A 20,564-nucleotide genomic window follows, 5' to 3' on the forward strand; every position below is an offset into this window, starting at 1 on the left:
TGACTCCTCAACCCACGACCCACACTACATTTTCAACCAGTTCGGGGGCAGCACTGTTTGTGTCATTTTATTTTGCTTACACTACCCGACTACCTTCGTGACAATTTTTTTGTGGAATTGCAATGCAAATTGCAATTTAAGTACATGCAATAATAACTACATAACGATAACAGTGCCTTGCCTACCTAATTAATAAATATTTTACAGTGTACAATGAAATTGACATCAGGGATGGAAAATGACATTTTTTAAATTGTACTGAACATTTTATTTGTATTATTATGGTTACAATTGTATTGAAATATATTTTTCACACTAGAAATTAATATAAAATTTAATCAAAATTATTTGCGTAATTTACAGAATACTACAAGTTACAATTTATTAAAAAAAATGCAAAAATCGTGGGGAAGAATTTTATGACACAGACCACAGAGTAAAAAACTGTATCATATTCGAGGTTCGAGCATCGAGCAAACTATTTGTATCGAAAATTTCGATACAATTGTATCGACTTACCCATGCCTGGAAATTGACACGTATTTAAGGATTATGTAGGTTAGGTACTATTATAAACTATACTACGTACTTTAACTACAAAAATATTATATCAATTTAATAGTGAATTTTTATTTATTTGGGCCGATCCCGGCGGTACTGCAATACCGGGCCAACCCGCGACAGAGGTGGAGCAAGCCCCTAGCACTCCGTCTATTTCCAAAAATCAGTTTAACATTTGTTGTCCCCCGATGGGGGATCTATCAGATGTTAAGCTGATAAGAACAGATACTACACTTTGATCTTAGCCATAAGGCCGAGAAGCGATACTGTTTCCATCCATTTTACTATTACTTGATTACATTTGCAACAAAAACTCACTGTGAATATATAGAATATTCGAAATAAATTCATGTAAATTGTTGTTGTTATAAAGGTAGGCATTTTATGCTTCTTTGTTCATGTCCATTGCGCAAGGCGCCACCCCAATAATTTACCCATAGAACATAAATTGAAATGTACAGTGAAAATTAAATGCATGTAGAAAGCAGCATTATGCTGGCTAGCTCTACCCTCTGCTTGCCTTTCTATTTACGAGTGCATTGGCACAAGAGGAACACTTTGAATTTAATTTGGTGGTTGATAGAAATTTATGTTTTGAATGGTTATGGTTTTGGTTTACCTTCGTACCATTAACCAAGAACCAAGTACCTACCTACAGAGATATTTTTTAATTTTAAAATATGTACCTACCATTTTGATATTTCTTTGCTGGAATTATTGAATGAATTGCATGGCATGCAAATCAGACATTAAAACTAGTACGTACTTAAACAAGAACAATTACAGGTACCTGCAAGAACTGAAGAACTTCTGTAATAGGCTATTCCCTATCAACAGGTAGGTAGGTAGATGAGGAACCTCTTTCAATGTAATGATTTTGTTGTTGAACAAAAAATATTTAGGAATTTTATACTAAGGTCCAATTTATTCACTCTCCATCTCCATTATATATAAAGGCCCCATTAAAAATAAAAAATCTGTCAAATCACATACAAATTTTAAAATTTCCCGTTTTTAATGGAGACTTTAAAATTAATGGAGTGTGAATAAATTGGGCCTAAGTAGGTTTTAACTACTTAATTAGCTGATCGAATAAATAGAAAAACACTCGGTTTAAACCTCAAATTACTCAGAGTTTTTTTTTTTTAAGAATCATGTTAACTCGTTGTTGAATATGATTCCTTGCCATAAAAGTATGCTTCAGCCAAAAATGCTACGAACTACTAAATGCGATGGTGTAGGATGTAGGTATTTCTCAGAAAACGGGATACTGATCGGTTTTCAGTTTTTTTTCCGATTTAGCTCGAAAACTAAGACTAACTTTAAAATGGTTTAAAGACACTTTTCATGGAAAATTAGCTTTTCTATATTATTTAGTTGGTTACAAATTTTTTTAAATTTGTTTTGCTTACAGTTGTTACCTAAAATCTAGTCAGTAAACTGAGTAACCTACCTGTTTAATTTTTTTTTATTAAATCAATTGCTATTCGGTTCCAAACCAATACCTTCAACCTCTGTAGGTACCTACTAATGAAATAAAGTAGAGATTAGATTCTTTGATATAAAAAAAAAATACACATTAAAATAATAAATTAATTTATTTCTTACACATTGTAAGTTTTAAAAAATATCTTTATTAAAAATTAAACCGAACAAGGGTTACTTAACACTAACGGGTACAATATCAGACTTAAGACTAAAATACATTTCAAGTGTTTTCTTATATCTAACTTTATGGTGGGAGATGGTGATCTCATCAACTGGAATCTGGAACACTGCATCCCAGGGGTATTGATTACCTGCATGATTGTGATCGTACTTGTTTAAGTTATAATTTTGGATTGCATCATTGGCCGGATGCTCTATTGATATGATGTTTACTATATTGTTGAGAAGTTTAGCAGGCTTTATTGGTTGATTCAAATATTCTTAATTTGACGTTTGGGGTATATGTAAACATCGGACCTTAACTCCCCTCCTTCTTTAGGAAGAACGCCCCGTTCTTCAGTTAGATCTGCTATTTTTTTCATAATATTATTAAAACGGATTTCCTGTTGATTTTGCAATTGTATTTGATTTGGTGATCTCATCTTCAAATAATAGATGACGCATAAGGCTGTGGCTATAATGATGATCATTAATGTAAATGACGTAATGATAGGACTATTGACGGCTTCGTCTTGTAAAAATTCAATCAAATTTATGTTTTCAAATTTAAGTTCTTCATTCAATGATTCGAAATAGTTTTCTATTTCATATTTATCTATGGTGTACGTTCTTAAATAATTTTGTATTTCGTATGTTGGATTCTCATAAACTACTCCATCTATTGTTGTATAGTTTTCGAATGTAATTAGGTATACTCCATTTATTGTTGTGTTGTCGACCACATGTTCTCCGGATATTAAAATTGAACCATCTTTAATTACTTCTAAGTTAATATTTTTTTCTTTTATCTTATTGCATTTAGCTTTCTGATTATTTAACAAATTTGATAAACAAGTATTATTCAAATTTAATTTACAAAAATTGTATCTTAATTCTATTTTACATTGATTCACATTTATGTAATCCTTGTTACATTTAGCAATTTCCTTATCTATTATTAATTTTCCATCTGTTTGGCTTATGGCCCTTGCTTCGTAAAGCTTACAGTTTTTGTTTACAATTGGGTATTTAATTAGAATAACAATTACATCTTTATTTTGAATTATTTTAAATTTAGATACATCTATTAAGTCTGTTATAGTCATACTTCCATGTTCATGTCTCGTTATTTCCCTTATGTCATGTAAGTTTAATATTGCAGGATTTAATGTTCCTAATTTTGCCAATGCTATGGTTTGTACCACATTCTGTAATTCTATTACAATTAATTTATTTCGTTCTCTTGCTAGTCTAAGTTGTACATCGTTTTCTATTGTATGTAGGTAATGATTCAGAGAGTTTTTTTATTGCATCAAATATTTCTGAGTTTGTTACAAATTGTTTATTATTGTTTGTAACGAGTTCTGATAGTTTGTTGTTTATTAATATTAAGTCATCGTGGTCAGGTGAACCTGAAATCCATTTCCAAATTTTTCCTATTTCGTCAATACCTCGTCTATATCTATTTGTCATTCGTAGTTGTCCTAATAATGTTTTTATAATTGTAATATCTGTATCCTTACTAGCATTAAACATGTCATTATCAACATTGTCAAAATTTACATTTTTGTAATAGTTCTTTTCTATTTCAAGTTCGGTTTCTTTTAGTAATTTTTCAATGTAAGTAATATGTGTTATATGAAAAATAGTTCCGTAATCATTATACAGAGCTGCATTACCATTCTCTAGTAGTAAATAGTTTTCTCTCGTGTAGTCAACTATATCGCATGTTCCAATTGCTATCAATGTCATTAATATAAATAGTGTTTCCATTTTCTGAAATAGAAATATAAATTTAACTTTTAATATTATCCTTATGAATTATTCTCTTTCCTCCTCTAACCTTATTTCCTAAATCTTCTTTTACTACTTGTTTTTTATAACTGTTGATCATTTTATTTTTATTCTTAAACTGCAAAATCTTTTCATATACTACTTCCTTAGGTTTAAAATTTCTCATTTCCCTTTTTTTGTTATTATACTTAAGCATTTTATTTTGCGCTTCTTTTAATTTCTCTGGGATATTACTATGGTTTGATTTATTAAACAAAATTTCAAATGGTTTCATATTCGTTACAGAATGAATTGTTTGGTTGTACTGTTGTACTGCTCTAAGTAAAGCTTCTGTTGTATCTATGATTTCATACTCATCTTTTATGCATTTGGTTATTTCTGCTAAAGTTGAATGTATTCTTTCAACTTGTCCATTTGTTGAACTATGACCTGGGTCACAGAAGAAAAGTTCAATGTTTAATCTACTCATTAGATTCTTAAAGACCATGGATTGAAATCCTCTTTCGTTATCTAGTGTAATCTTCTTACAATTGGGATACATTTGTAAAACTTCCAAAACTTTATTTTCTAAGTTAGTTTTATTCTCTAAAAGTTTTACTGTTAAGAATTTTGAATATGCATCAATACACGTTAAATATTTTATTTGCTGCGCTGAAAAAATGTCTTTATGGAGGAATTCCCCCTCTTTCTTTGGAATTGGAGCCTCTCCAATTGGTATTAACTTTGGATGCCTATCATATTTAAGTTTATTACAAATTTCACAGTTTCTTGTAAATTCTTTAAACTGTTTTCGCATATTTGGCCAATAATAAATGTCATATATTTGTTTAATGTTCTCTCTATAGTTTCTGTGCGCTCGTGTATGAGTTTGTTGTATGATTGCACTTTGATCCTCTTTGTTACATACATCATTTGGGAATATTTTTGTGTAAAGAAACTTATTATTGAATGTCTCTAAAATTATCTTTTTTATTTCGTAAAGATCTTCAGGTGTGCAATGTATAGCTACGACTCCTGGTCTTAAATATTCTTTTAGTATTACAATTAAATTTTCGGGGGTATCATATTCAATAATATGACGTAATCTATTTGGGAAATTTTGAATTTTTTCATGAATTGTAAATTTAGCTTTGGCTAATAGAATTTGTTGACGAAAGTCGTTTAATGGTTTATTCGTTTCATTGATGACAGTATTATCACTGCTTTCCGCTGAATGTATTGTTGCGTCCGTTGAGGAACTATTATCAGTTATCTGATTTAAATTTTGCCTTGAAAGGGCATCAGCTACAACGTTTGTCTTTCCTGGTTTGTATATTATCTTTGGAGCATATTCTTCTACAAAATTGTGCCAACGCTTCATTTTTGTGTTAGGGTTTCGCTGGGAAACTGCATATGTAAGAGGTTGATGATCTGTATGTATTTCTAAATCAGACACACCGTAAAGGTAATTTCGTAGAGTTTTGAGTGCCCACACTATGGCATATAACTCTTTTTCATTAGTTGCATAGTTTCTTTCAGTTGGATCTAATGTTTTAGATATAAAAATGATGGGTTTATCATCCTGTGATAATACTCCACCTACACACTCAAAAAATTTATTAGTAAAACGGCTACGAATGGCATTCGTAGAAAAAATATTCGTGTATTGTACGCATATTCGTAAAATATACGATGTATTCGTGCGGTAATATTTTTACGAATGCATTAGTAAAGTTTTACTAATAAGTGTGGTATAATGCACGAATTTATTCGTTCAATGCACTAATTTTATTCGTGAACAAAAATTAAACAAATTTCATGAGTACATTGTACGAATTATTGTGTACATATTACTAATAACATTCGTGAATTCCTCGTACGAATGACTTCGTAGTTTTTACTAATAAATTCGTAGTATTTACTAATAAATTCGTAATATTTACTAATAAAAACTAATATTCGTAGCCAAAATTCATTCGTAAGGTACCTGTACGCATTATTAGTAGAATGTACGAATAATTCGTTGAGTTGCAACAATTTTGAACCGAAATACCCGTTATTTCCGTTATTTGTTAAACGTTTTCCATTCCTAAATAGCATCAAAAAATTAGTTGCAATACGCGTGTTGTCGCATGTATAACATTTATATTTCGTGGAAAATATACATAAAATTAATATAATTTAAAAATATAAAGTTTATAAAAATAGTTTAGTTTCAGTGCGCCAAAAGATAGTGCTTGTTTCTTTATAGCTATGTACATTTAATATAAAGTTTACCGTGGATATATAAAGTGATTACTAAACCGAACGAACAACTACAATTATAACAAAAACCAGGTGAGTAAATTTATGTTTAAGAATTATTCATTGTTGTGAAACATTAATGTTACATTAAAATATACATATATTTATGTTATTTCATAAATATTGATTTATTAAGTGCCTTTTTACTTTCATTTTGGAATATTCTTTCAAGGTTAGCATCGGAAATTCGTCAACAATCAGCTAAACAAATTGAAAAATGGCGGACGATATCAAAACCTGTCACTGGTTACTGGAGCTTTTCTAAAAATATTTGTAGTAAGTAGACATTTTTTCGAAGGATTTTCAATGTTAAATGTTTGTATATTTTCAGTGGCCTTCCAAGACAAACAATATGAACACCGTGGAATACATTACATATGGTATAATATTTAAGATAAAAAAACATTCATTTTATTTATAAATGTAAAATATTAATGAAATATATTTTTGTAGTTTTGCAGTACAGTTATATGCTTGAATAATTATTTCAACAATTCATATTTCAGGAAATTTCAGGAAAAAAATTCAATGGCGGAAAGTTCTACAATAAATAACATTCGTACAATATACGAATAGCACTGTATAATGTACGAATTATTAGTAAAGCCATTCGTAAATATTACAATTCTATTCGTACAATATACGAATAGTGCTGTACAATGTACGAATGAATTAGTAAATACTACAATATTATTCGTACAATGTACGAATGGGAACGTAAATCTACTAATAGTATTCGTACAATATACGCATGATTTTCTACGAATACTAATAAAATATTGTTAAAGTACTAATATACGTCTATTTTACGAATAATATTCGTGGCTGAAAACCACGAATAAAATTCGTAGAATGTACGCAGTTATTAGTACTATTTACACATGAAATTTTTTGAGTGCAGCATCGTTTGACGCGTCAGTCGTTAAGACAAATTTTTTATTAAAATCAGGTTGAGCTAATTTTACCTCGTTCATTAAGTAGTTTTTTAATTCTTGGAATGCTTTGATTCCCTCTTGATCTAAATATACTTTTGTTTTTTTAGAAACATATTGGGATACTTTTCCATTTTCTCCCGTTAAGTGTTTAGTAAGAGGCTTCGCTACTTTGCGTAATTTTTAATGAACTTTCTATAATAACCTGTTAATCCTAGGAAACTTCTTAATTGTCTCAAAGTTTTTGGAAGAGGAAAATTTTGAATAGATTCTATTTTCCTGGGGTCTGTTTTAATAATTCCGTGCCCTACTACATAGCCTAAAAATTCTACTTCTTTCTTATAAAATGTGGATTTTTCTAATGAAATTTTCATGTTTGCATTTTTTAAAACATCTATTATTTTTTCTAAATGTTGTTCATGTTCATGTATATTATTTGAATATACGATTATATCGTCTATGTAAACATGACATATTTTTCCTACGTAATCCCTTAAAATATCGTCCATAGCTCTTTGAAATATGCCTGGAGCGTTTTTTAGTCCAAATGGCATTCTGAGGAATTCATATTTCCCGTTATTTACTGAAAATGACGTTTTTTCTATATCTGCTGTATTCATCTTTATTTGATGAAATCCTGATTCTAAATCAATTGTGGAAAAGTACTTTGCTTTTCCTAAATTTGATAGTATTACATTACTATCTGGTATGGGATATTTATCGGAAATTGTATGCTCGTTGATTTTTTTAAAATCAATGACGAGTCTCATTTTTGGAGAACCGTCTTCGTTTGTTCCTTTTTTAGAAACTACCCAAACTGGTGAGTTATAAGGGCTCTTTGATGGCTGAATTATTCCATCTTTTAACATTCTTTGTAACTCTTTATTAATAAATGAATTAGCAGAAAGTGGATAAGGATACTGTTTACTCCATATAGGAGTTTCAACAGTTGTGCGTATTTCTGCTCTTACATCGGTTCTGAAAGGTAAATTCAGATTAATATTTGAGTGTATTCGTACTACTCTTTCAACTACTTTATTTTGCAACTTTTTTATATCAACTTCATTTTCTTTTAGATCAATAATTTTATTTATTGAGTCATGTGGTATATGTATTTTTTCTTTCTTATTTTTATATATTAATAATTCTTTTTCAAAATCTATTTTAATACCTGCATTTTTAATAAGATTACATCCTATTAATAAATCTTCTTCAAGATTTTCTATTTCGTAAAATCTAACATATCTATCAAAAATATAAACATCATAGAAGTAGTCTATAATGGTGGACCCATTTATTGTTCTTACTTTTTTCTTTATTGTCAGTTGCTGTCTGTTTTGTAGTGCGTTGGGCTTGCAATAACAGCAAGTTGCACCTGTGTCAATTAGAATTTTTAATTTTCCCTGTGGAGTGCTCCTGAAAATGAAGGGCAATCCTGGGTCTCGTCTAAAAAACCTTCCTCATTAAGATTATTTACCCTTTCCATTTTTTGGGGGGGTTTTTGCAAACTTTGTTGCAAACTGTTATGTTCTCTTTTAAAAATTGCTCTTTGCGGATTATTGAACGTATTGTACGTCGGTTTTTGCCATCGAGGCTGGTTGGCATTATTTTGGAAATTATTATTCCCATGATTTTGATTAAAGTGATTTTGTCGAAATGGATTATTTTTAGCTCTTTCATAATTAAATCTATTTTGCTCATGATGAGTAATTGGCCGATGTGCCGAGCTTCCTAGTTCCATAGGTTCTGGTTTCTTATTTTGACTACTATTTTGATTCCGTGGAGGAAATCTTAAATTATTTTGGTAATTGTTGGTTTCTCGTGTAGAGCGATTGAATTGTAGAGCAAAATTAGCTCTAAGGTTATTCGACTCAAGTTCTTGCGCTTTCGCTAAAGCACAAGGTAAATCTTCTGGAGAGAGAGAGAAAAGAATGTTCGACAAAGGAGCATTCAATCCTGTAATGAATACTCGGAGAGCATTCCTGCGATGAGTATCATTAAGTTCCCTAGTTAGGGCTGAGTCGGTACCATGCGACATAATTGTTTTATTGATTAAAAGTGTTAATTTCGTATTAACAAGATTGTAATAATCAATAAGAGTTGTACTACCTTGTCGTAATATACTTAACTCTTGCTCAATGATATGAGCAGGGCGCTTATCAGCGTAAGCGAAATCAAGACGCGAAATTATAGCATCGTAATTAAGTACTGTACCATGATTGGTTAGTACGTCATTTGCACTATGTGTAATTTTGTTTCTAAAAATTGTAAGGGCAGCGAAGTATCTACGACTGCCTTTTGTATAGAGGGAAATTGAATTGTTAGCTGCTTCGCGCCAGCTAACGTATGAATTAATATTTATTCCTGAAAACTCAGGTAATGATTTTATTACATCTAAACCTTCCGTACATGTTATTTGCTCGTCAATTGTTTGAGTCTTGTATTCAGTTACTGCGTTTGAATTTGTTAAAGTTTGAAGTGTGTTTTTTAATGTCAAAATTTCTGCTTGAAGGGTAGCAGTATTGGCTTCTATTAGTCGAGCGACTACATTTTCAATTTCGTCTGGCATTTTGATGCTTGATTTGTTTTGAAGGTTAAGTTTTTCAAATTGGTCGAGTAGTTCGTCCAGTATGTTTATTTTATAAATTTTTCAAATGATTTGCTTAAATTTTTCTTTCTATTCTTTTTCTTCAAAATTATTTATACTTTTTAACTTTCTTTAATAATATAATTTTTCTTTTCAACTTTCCTTAACAATATAGTTTTTTCTTATGTCTATTTTAGTTAATATTAATATAAACAACTTACAATAAAATGTATTTATACCGTTGTTTTCTGCGCTTGTAATACTTCTGCTACTGTTGATGTTGATTCCACTCTGGTTTCTTGATCACTGAGCTTTTCCTGTCCTTGTTTCACTATATGTTTGTATATGAGTTTTTTTATTATTTTTTTTTTATTTATAACTTTTGTTTTTTTTTTTTTATATATGTATTCACTTTAATTTAAAATTTTTGCTTTGCTTTGTTTTTTTTCTTTATATACATATATAATTTATATTTCACAATTTATATTTCCTGTTTATCTGCACTGAATATATTTTAATTTTCTTTTTTTTTATTATTTTCTTTGTTCACACTTTTTGTTTATTTATTTTCTGTTTTCTCTTTCTTTCACTATTATCTTTCTCTTTTACTCTTCAGTCTTTATTGTCACTCTTTTATTCAATCAATTTTTTCCTTTTTTTTTATATTTTTATTTGTATATATGTATACATAAACATATTTATTTCACTTCGTAATATAATTATTTATTTTTATTTTTTTTATTTTATTTTTTAGTTTTTTTTTTTTTTTTAAACTCTTTTTATTCATTTATTTATTTTTATTTTTTTTTTTTTTTAATTCTTTTTATATTCTTAGATCACCTTTTGTATTCAATTTTTTACTTGCTCTATAGGGCAAGTATTGGTTTCGTGTCGAAAAAAAAAATTGAGGTTTTAATCAAAACCAACATTACGATGATGGAGAATTCCGAAAAAGTGGGTCTCGCAATTCCGTCCGTGCGTCTGTGCGTCTGTGCGTCTGTGCGTCTGTGCGTCTGTGCGTCCATCTGTACACATTTCTACTGGCTAAACGGGTGGTCGGATTTTCTTCAAATTTGGTACAGATGATTTTTATAGAATTTCGAAAGTTGGTTTTTTTTTGTTTTTTTATATCTCGTTTATATCGTATACCTCCCATACAAAAAAATACGATATTGCAAATTTCTCGAAAACGGCTCTAACGATTTTGATTAAACTTTGCAGACTTAATATTCAAGGCAATTGCAATAATACTGCATTTTTAGATTTTCTCAAAAAAGTCTAAAAAGTGTACCTCCCATACAAATTTTTCAGTTCAAACCAAATAACTCGAAAACGGCTCTAACGATTTTGATTAAACTTTGCAAACGTAATATTCAAAGCAATTGCAATAATACTGCATTTTAAGTTTTTCTCAAAAAAGTCAAAAAAGTGTACCTCCCATACAAATTTTTCAGTTCAAACCAATTAACACGAAAACGGCTCTAACGATTTTGATTAAACTTTGCAGACGTAATATTCAAGGCAATTGCAATAATACTGCATTTTTAGATTATCTCAAAAAAGTCAAAAAAGTGTACCTCCCATACAAATTTTTCAGTTCAAACCAATTAACACGAAAACGGCTCTAACGATTTTGATTAAACTTTGCAGACTTAATATTCAAGGCAATTGCAATAATACTGCATTTTTAGATTTTCTCAAAAAAGTCTAAAAAGTGTACCTCCCATACAAATTTTTCAGTTCAAACCAAATAACTCGAAAACGGCTCTAACGATTTTGATTAAACTTTGCAGACGTAATATTCAAAACAATTGCAATAATACTGCATTTTTAGTTTTTCTCAAAAAAGTCTAAAAAGTGTACCTACCTCCCATACAAATTTTTCAAATTGTACCAAATAACTCGAAAACGGCTCTAATGTAATATACAATATAATTGCAATATAACTGCATTTTTTTTTCTTCAAAAAAGTCAAACACAAAAAAAATTCAGCAAAATCTGTCCTAAATGTCGGCTCTTCCCTTTTATGAACCAAATTTTTCTAAAAATTATATAACCCACATTTCTTAAAACCTACAACTTAGCTTATATTTTTTTTAACACTCAAAATTAAATTTTAGGTCTTTCCACGTTACCCAGGAGGTAGACCCTTCACGCGTTTTTTTTACCGAGGTTTCCCCGGTAGGCATAGTCCTCATGTTGTAATGTAAGAAATACGGTTATGAACAAAAAATGTATGCAAAATGAATGTAACATTATAATAAAGAAAAAAAAAAACAATTATAAAAGAAGAACTATGAAAACCTAACCAAAACCTATTCGATCATCTCACCATATTAATTATTCTTGTGGAAATATAAAGTAAATTGGTTTATGATCTGAGAAGAAGCTTTCATACACTCCACACTCTAGTGGATGTATGTTTGAAAATATGACATCAATTTGGGTATTGTTGTCTGTAGTAACTGTATTGTTAGGTAGTGCGGATCTAAGATTCCATTCCGTCAAAGTTTCATGGAGAAATGTGTTCGGCTTATTTCTTAAATTGATGTTAAAATCTCCCAACAGAACGATTTTTCCAAGTAATTTGTGTCTTATTTCATTCATAAAATCTTTGAATTGTTCCCTAAAGTCTTCAAATGAAGCCGAAGGAGATTTATAACCTGCGATAACTAAAACTTCACCTAATTCAAATGAGAGCAAATCAATATGAGTTTTCTTTGTCGAATCTATAATTATTTGTATTGTAGCCGATTTGATGCTCTTTGTGTCAATTGATAAGGTTTCCTTTACAAAACACATTAATCCTCTGGGCTTACGCTTTTTATAATCCTGATCTGACCTATAAATTAGTTTAAATCCCGGTATATTCAAAGAATCTGAATAAAGTGTTTGAGTTTCGGAAAAAACTAAAACATCACAATTTGAGTACCAGTGATCGGCTATAACGCAATTTATGTTCTTTTTAAGAGAACGAGCATTTTGGTAAGCAACAATTAAGCCGGTTTTTTGGTCAAAATTTTTAAACGACAAATTCATTTTACAATCATTTCTAAGACGTCTTAACTCATCCAAAATCAAATTTTCTTCGGCTGTAGCATTTGGTGGTGAGAAATTACCAATTATAAAAAGCCCTGTCAAAGATGTTACTCTACTTAACGCAACGTACATCATAGATCTTCTGATTTTTTTCGATTTTCTCAGATCGATGCACACTTTATCGTATGTTTGGCCTTGGCTTTTATGAATTGTTATGGCTTCTGCTGGAACTATTGGAAATTGTTTTCTAAGAATTTGGTATGTGTTAACGGTATTCACATTTATTGAATGAACTTTCCTTTCAATAGGGACCAAGTTGCGGTCTATGTCATTTAATTCTATGAATTTATTTAAGGACTGTCGGGCTTTCAATCCAACTTGAGGATTTGGTGGAAATAAAATCCAAATTTTGTCTACTTCACTCGTATTGGGTTTCATTGAAATGTGCTTGAGTTCACCACAGGCTCCGTTCACCAAACCGTCTTCAACATCTATATTTGTTGTAATCATATATTTTATGTTTTTCTTAAGACGTACTATATTTGAAAGACCCCCTAAATCAGACAACTTTTTCTTCTGAAGTGCTTCCAATGCTCGTTTTTTAATTGCTTCTCCCACTTTTCCAAGCACAGAATCGATGGATGTGGCACTTATTTCTTCACCCGGTGCTTTTGACAGTTTTAAACTATTATACTCATCAACGTCATTATTCGTTGAGTACAATCGAATTACGTCTTCAGGTATAGAAGTGCTATCAACTTCACGACTCTTAACTAGCTGAATATCTTCACTTGTCATTGTTCCCGTAGCAAGATTATTCAGTGCGTTTATAAATAAGGTTTCATTTTGTTGGCGCATGATTTTGGTTAGCTCAAAAATTTTGAAAAGTGCCCATAACGTGTTCGTTTCGGCAAAAACATTTAAGTCGTTATTTTGTGGTGCCTTAAATATAAACGTGTCAAAGACAGGAGGTAACTGGTTCAAGTCTCCAACTAAAATAATGGAAATCCCTCCAAATGGTTCATTTCGGCCCATAACCTGTCGTAGTCTTGTATCTACCCTACTTAGAAGACGACTTCCAACCATTGATATTTCATCAATAATAAGCAATTTAAGATTGATTAACTTTTGTCGTATCGTGTTCGCAATATCACTGGAAAGATTGGGCATGGTCCCTCCGTACTGAGAAACGGGGAGAGCGAAAGCTGTATGAAGTGTCACCCCATTAATCAAAAAAGCAGCTTTTCCTGAGGGAGCAGTTAGCAAAACTTTTATGGAATCTCCAATTGCTCCCGGTCTATTATCAAAATATTTAGTAATTAGTTGGAATATGGAGTTGATTACCGTAGATTTACCGACTCCAGCAGAACCACTTAAGAATATATTAAGAGGCAAACAGTTTTTCGTTTTAAAACAATTATATACATGCATTACAAATTCTCGTTGGTCTTTGTTTAATTTGTTCAGCAGTAAAATCATACGCTCTTGGGAAATTTTGGGTGGACTCACGAAACGATTAACTAAATTTTCCTTTTTATTTTCTACTCCGCCCTGCTCTAAAATATCTATCTGCTCTGGTTCAGGAAGAAAATCTGATGGAGTGCATTCATGCCTTTCGTTGCCTTGTCTTATTTCTTCAAGTGCTTCATCTAAAATATCGTCTTCTACTATGGCATATTTTAATCTATTCGCTTCAACTAATGTTCTATTCCTCAAATAAGCTTCCTTAGAATCGATATTTTCTATTTCCTCGGCCTCATTTCTCCAAGGCATAAATAAAAGTATCTGCTCACGATAATAATTGTGTGGATCCTGTGCCAATTTGTATCTTCTATATCGAATTATCTTAGAATTGTGCCTTAAATGATAGTTATCTTCGTTTTCATTTTCTTCATCATTTTGCCTACGCGAATGTGTGAAATTCGCAACAAAATCTGCTAAGCATAATTCTTCGTGTTTCACAGGCCTTTTTGAATATTTTTTAAAGTCATTTTCGACAAAAATGTCAGTGGAATCAGAGTTAAGGTTCTGAAGAAACTTATTGGACTTTAGCATCATTAATCTACTTTCAATTGGACTTGTATTTATAAAAACATGTCCTCTACTACTTTTCGACAATGGCAAAGATAGTACGTGATATGCAGCTTCTTGAGCAGACATCAAATTGCTGTTGAGAAAAACATTCGCGATATTTCTAAATTTGTCTTTAATATTTTTATGGCCCTGATTAATATCTGATGCAGCATCTCTTAGAAGCTTGGATAAACCAGCATCCACTTTGCTAATGTAGTTCACAATATAATTAGCTATTCCGTATTCCTCCAAGACAAACTGAACATCGATGTTCGACTCAAACAAATTCAAAACGTCCTTATTGTAGGAATTTATTGCAACTTCTAAACTGTTGCGTTTTAAAAATACTTGGGGGTTCTTTAAGGAATTCCTGATGGCATTAATGTATTGGGACTCTGTAATTTTGAGTGAATGCAGTATCTCACCAAAAGGAACAAGGGATGGTTTTTCAAAATAATGTTGCATTTGGGTCCTAATTTTTCCTAAAATAGCTGAAAGTTCTTCTTTTTCTTTACCTACTGGAGTTTCGGGAAGAGGTTCAAGAATTTGGGTTTCTAGCATAACTGGTATAGGGAAGTTAAACCTGCATTTGGTTTTATTTAACTTTCCCTTATTACAAGTATGCGAATGCCTATGGCGAAGGTAGGGTATATAGGGACTAATAGGGTTATCTTCGCACGTGATAAACCTATCAATAAACGAGGTGCATCGCGACTTGCTTTCCTCATCGTTTAATTTATAAACAGGAGCATTTTTGAGCCATAAGAACATGTGCTCATGGGGTGAACCACGCATCTGGAATTCTACTCTTTGATAACTGTCTAGGACTTCAAATTCGTTGAATGGCCCATTTTTGCTTTTTATGTACTTCATAAATTTGGCAACTTTATGGTCAAAATATCTAGCACAAGTAACAGGGTCATTTCTGATAAGCTCAGTTTTTTCGCAGTTTTCTAGTGACATGGCTTCTTCAATACTAAGTGTTTGGTTATTTAATAGTTTTGAAAGAAGTTGGATTAATTCCGGCCAATTCGATTCGGCAGCAGACAGAGTTAAAAAGAGTGTAGGTTTGCCCAATTGGCGAATCATTGCCATTAATTGCATTTTTTTTAACTCCCAGTATGACGGAGATGACGGAATACGGTTTAAAATCCTGTACCCTGCGTCGTGTTGAATAAGGGAATCAACAAAATTTTTCTTTAAAATATTGTCTGCGGTCACTTGATTTGTTCTTTTGCTCTTCCGGAGGCAAATATTAATATTTGAGAGACACGATTGTTCGAGTTTCTTTTTTGCCATGTATAAAATTTTAGTGGGAACACACCCGCGCCTGTCATTTCGCCGAGCGATTGACTTTGCTCTCTCTGAGTAAGATATTTTGTTTGAAGATTCTAAGGGATGCCCACAATAAATTTTAGGAAAACATAGTTCCTCTAAATTTGGGTATAAGTGCCATGGTACTGGAGTCTTCCCTTGACCAGGTGCTATTATTGGAATGCAATCTGCTGCTTCTTTGTTTCTATCAATAACTAAGACCTCATCGTGAATCTCTTGTTGTAAAACCTGATACTCTTCAAATCTTTTGCCCTTATTTGATGTACTAGGTTTTGCTTTCGGTAACCCTTTGAATTCATCCAAATTAATTTCTTCTAACATGCTATCACCTTGTGAAAACCTATCGAGAGAGCCCTGTGGGTTCTGTGCATCATTAGAGTCCACAATGAACTCAACTAATTCATCATACTCCTTGTCATACTGATTAAGGTAAGCTTTATCGATTTGAATGTTGTTTTTTATATAGAGAGGTGTGGTCATGAGGTATTTCAAAGCATCACACACAACTGCTGGTCGAATAGTCTCAAACATATAGTTTGTGGCATGGTCAAGATGTCGCCTGAGTTTTAACTGAATCGTCTTCATATTGTCAAAACGCCGTGGCAGTACCTGCAGCATATCATTCACCTCAACTGAAATATTGACAACGCTTCCTTTCATTCCAAGTTGGGGATTCAGGGCAAAGGGTTTCAAATCGCGAATTTGCATAAAATTGATGAAGGGCGCAACCATTCTTTCTTCAAGAGGAGAAAGTATTTGTATACAATTTGGAATGGGAATAAATTTAAGTCCATTTGTGGTCGCTAATTTTGGAATAACACCTTTTTGGACGTATCTATAACAAGTCTTACATGTCCACGGTGACAAATTACTTCTCAATTTATCTATGCTCTCAACAAATTCTTTTCCAAAATATTTTTTGGAATAATTAGTTTGGTATTTTACAACTGAATGCGCGAAAAATAGCCCTTCACAAAAACAACAAATATGCTCAGGACACATGCTTCTTTCTTTAATAAATCTAAGCTTTGCTTGACAGTCTAAACTGTTTTTCTTTTGCAAGGTATTGTAATATTGTTCTCGAAATTTGTATAAATGATGTTCTCGCTTTTCTTTCCTTTGTTTAGAATTGAGTGCCTTTTCTTTTTGTTTTAATCCAGGGATGCTGCGCCTTGTTTGCATTCTTGTCAATAGTCTTGCATTTTCTTTTTTTTTATAAGTTTCTTTAGTCCTTAAAATCCTTTTCTTAGCTATATCCTTCTTCTTTTCTAATACTCGATTTTCAACTAGGCTACGTCTTGTCTGCATTCTTGTCAATAGTTTCTCATTTTCCCTTTTCTTATAAGTTTCCTCAGTCCTTAAAATCCTTTTCTTAGCTATGTCCTTCTTCTTTTCTAAAATTCGATTTTCAACTAGGCTACGTCTTGTCTGCATTCTTGTCAATAGTTTCTCATTTTCCCTTTTCTTATAAGTTTCCTCAGTCCTTAAAATCCTTTTCTTAGCTATGTCCTTCTTCTTTTCTAAAATTCGATTTTCAACTAGGCTACGTCTTGTCTGCATTCTTGTCAATAGTTTCTCATTTTCCCTTTTCTTATAAGTTTCCTCAGTCCTTAAAATCCTTTTCTTAGCTATGTCCTTCTTCTTTTCTAAAATTCGATTTTCAACTAGGCTACGTCTTGTCTGCATTCTTGTCAATAGTTTCTCATTTTCCCTTTTCTTATAAGTTTCCTCAGTCCTTAAAATCTTTTTCTTAGCTATGTCCTTCTTTTTTTCTAAAATTCGATTTTCAGCTAGACTTCTCCTTGTCTGCATTCTTATTAAAAGACTATCATTTTCCTTATTTTTAAAATCTTTTTGAGATCGCAAGATTTTTTTCCGTTTTACGTCCATTTTTCTTATCGCATGTAGAATTGCTTCATTCTTCCCTTTTCTTGATTCTATTTGGGTTCTCCGTTCTTTTGCTTTAAATGTCTCATTCAAACGTAAAAGTCTTAATCTAGCTTTGTTTTTTTCTAAAATTTGTTTTTGTTTGAATGAAAAACTTTTTCGCTTAACTGTCCACGGAGTTTCATTCTCACAAAATGACTCATACTCTATTTTTAATGGAGTTATACTAAATAGAGGCTTTAGCATTGAATCTAAGGACGATTTAAAGGTTGAAACTAGTTCCTGTATGCTTTTAAACATTAGAAGAACTGCTACACCATTTGTTACAGCGTTAAGATTTTGATCTCTACTATGAGGATCGAACAAACAAATCAAATTTTCGTTCTTTAAAACTGCAACCGACAAATTAGCAACAGTCAAAACACCAAATAATTCGTTGGAAAAAAAACGATTAAGCTCCGTAAAAAAACATTCCGACTCATCAATATAGCCTTGAAAAGGATCTAACTTATATTCTACATGAAAATTGGTATTTTCAACCGAAAAAAATTCAAGAACTTCGTCTGCCGCCAAGTAAAAAGATGACGGCGGCGGTTGGCCAAACCTTTCAACAAAACTGGAAATTGATTGAACATGAAGCTCATGTCCCTGTACCAAAATCTTATCGATGAAATCAGTGTTCCAAGTTGTCACGGATTTAAGTTGGGACATACACAATGCCATCACCGCATTGCTGGTGCACTGAGTATTTCTAAAATTACCGTCAAATATGTCACTGTTCTGACAGAAAGACCCCTTAATACAACTAAAATTGTCATCGTTTTTAGGAATAACGTCGCTACAGACTTTATTTAAGTTTTTATCAGTTTTAGAAAAATTAAATGTTCTATTTTTTTTCCCCTTATTGGTGTTTTGAGATTGTGAAAAATTGTTTTCCATTTCAAATTCAATGTAAAATTTTATCAAAATGTCAAAATCAAATTATGAACAAATTATTTATCTTTCAAAATAACTCACCAATCAATATCTTAACACAATTTGGTCAGTTTCACCGCCTTGCTGGTAGTAGTTTTTTTTTCTTTAGCTGGATCAAAACAAAGGCACAGTATTTCACAAAACTTTGTTTAAAAAAAAAAATAAGAAATCAAATTGATAAAACTTATGTTTCCCTTTTTGGATATTTAAAAAAAAATAGTATGTTAAATTAATCTTCAATATCTATGTTAGTGGTTAAGGCTTAACACTTCACTTTAAGTACTTAATAAGAAAAAGCAAAATTAAACTTTGTCTTTTACTTCACTTTTCACTAGTTTTAATATTGAGGCACTTTGCTGATATATTGCATTAAAAAATGCAGTTGGTTTTAACACAATTTTTGGATTAGATGTACACTTTTAAAACCTGTGTTTGCACAATTTGTTTTTGTAATTGGTTTTAACACAATTTCTATTATAGAGCACTTCCAAAAACTTTGTCTTTACAAAATATTTTTTTTTTTTTTTTTCAAATCTAAATTTTCTTCCGCACTCGGTCAAAAACGATTGTCAATTGATCAAGTGGTTTTGTTTTTAAAGTAAAAGAAACCAACGCGTAATTTAAGGGTTTTTTATAACTCTTAATAGTTATTTGTGACCAATACATAGAAGAATACATATTTGTATGTACATTTATGAATTACCTAACTTCCTATGCTCATGCAAATAGATAATAGATTGGATACCTTCAAGTTTGGTATTTGGGATTTTCCGAAAATATATTAATGAAAAAGAGTTAAAGACTTTAAAAAACTGTATGCATATACCTACACATGTTTGCAAATAACCGGACATATGTACCTGCTTCACTTAAGGGATTTTCCTACAACTATATGGCAATCTAATCACCTAACCCTAAAAATGTGGAAACTTTTTTACCTGAACTAATTGTAGGATTTTCCCAAAAACATTATCATAATGAACAAATGTTTGTCAATTTAAAGTAAAAGCAACGTTTATGAGTACAATAAAAATTGACTTTATCAAATGTATCCATAACAGAAAATGCAATTTTCGGACAATTCCAATTAATGCAATGCCCTAAAGAAATGGCATTGAAGTTTATAAAATAAATTTCTCAAAAAAAAAAAAATATGTTTAAAAAAAAATTTTTTCTAAAAATTCTTTTTTATACAAGAAATCAAATGGCATACTTGGTTTTTTGCAAAAAAACCATTTAAAATAGTGTTTAGTTATTTATAAAAATCAGATTTTATTTTTTTTTCACTACTTATGAAATTCCTTAAAAATATCATGCCTATTTTAAATTTTCCTAATTTTGTTAAATCAAAAGCCTTAACATTAGAGTAACTTTTACCATAAGAGCAAGTACGTGCGACCCCAGTCGTGCATTTTATTTTTATTCACTATCTGACTATCACTGTGTTGAAT

General features: G+C 31.1%; 1 protein-coding gene and 1 non-coding gene across 2 annotated transcripts; both read right to left on the minus strand.

Moving 5' to 3' along the window:
• Nucleotides 1–632: 632 nt before the first annotated feature.
• LOC129912823 (U2 spliceosomal RNA) lies at nucleotides 633–826 on the minus strand. The gene has a single exon (XR_008771920.1). It is a non-coding gene; the product is annotated as a U2 spliceosomal RNA (small nuclear RNA).
• An 11,318-nt stretch (nucleotides 827–12,144) lies between these two features.
• On the minus strand, nucleotides 12,145–16,983 carry LOC129909656 (uncharacterized). Its single transcript, XM_055986731.1, has one exon. The coding sequence runs from the start codon at nucleotides 16,981–16,983 to the stop codon at nucleotides 12,145–12,147; it is 4,839 nt and encodes a 1,612-aa protein (XP_055842706.1).
• Between the last annotated feature and the right edge of the window lie 3,581 nt (nucleotides 16,984–20,564).

The sequence above is a fragment of the Episyrphus balteatus genome, chromosome 2 (assembly GCF_945859705.1).
Source record: "Episyrphus balteatus chromosome 2, idEpiBalt1.1, whole genome shotgun sequence".
NCBI classification, from domain to species: Eukaryota; Metazoa; Arthropoda; class Insecta; order Diptera; family Syrphidae; genus Episyrphus; species Episyrphus balteatus.

What these genes read in the sequence shown, in the direction of transcription:
- LOC129909656 (XM_055986731.1), bottom strand. Translation starts at nt 16,983, where the DNA reads ATGGTTGCGCCCTTCATCAATTTTATGCAAATTCGCGATTTGAAACCC.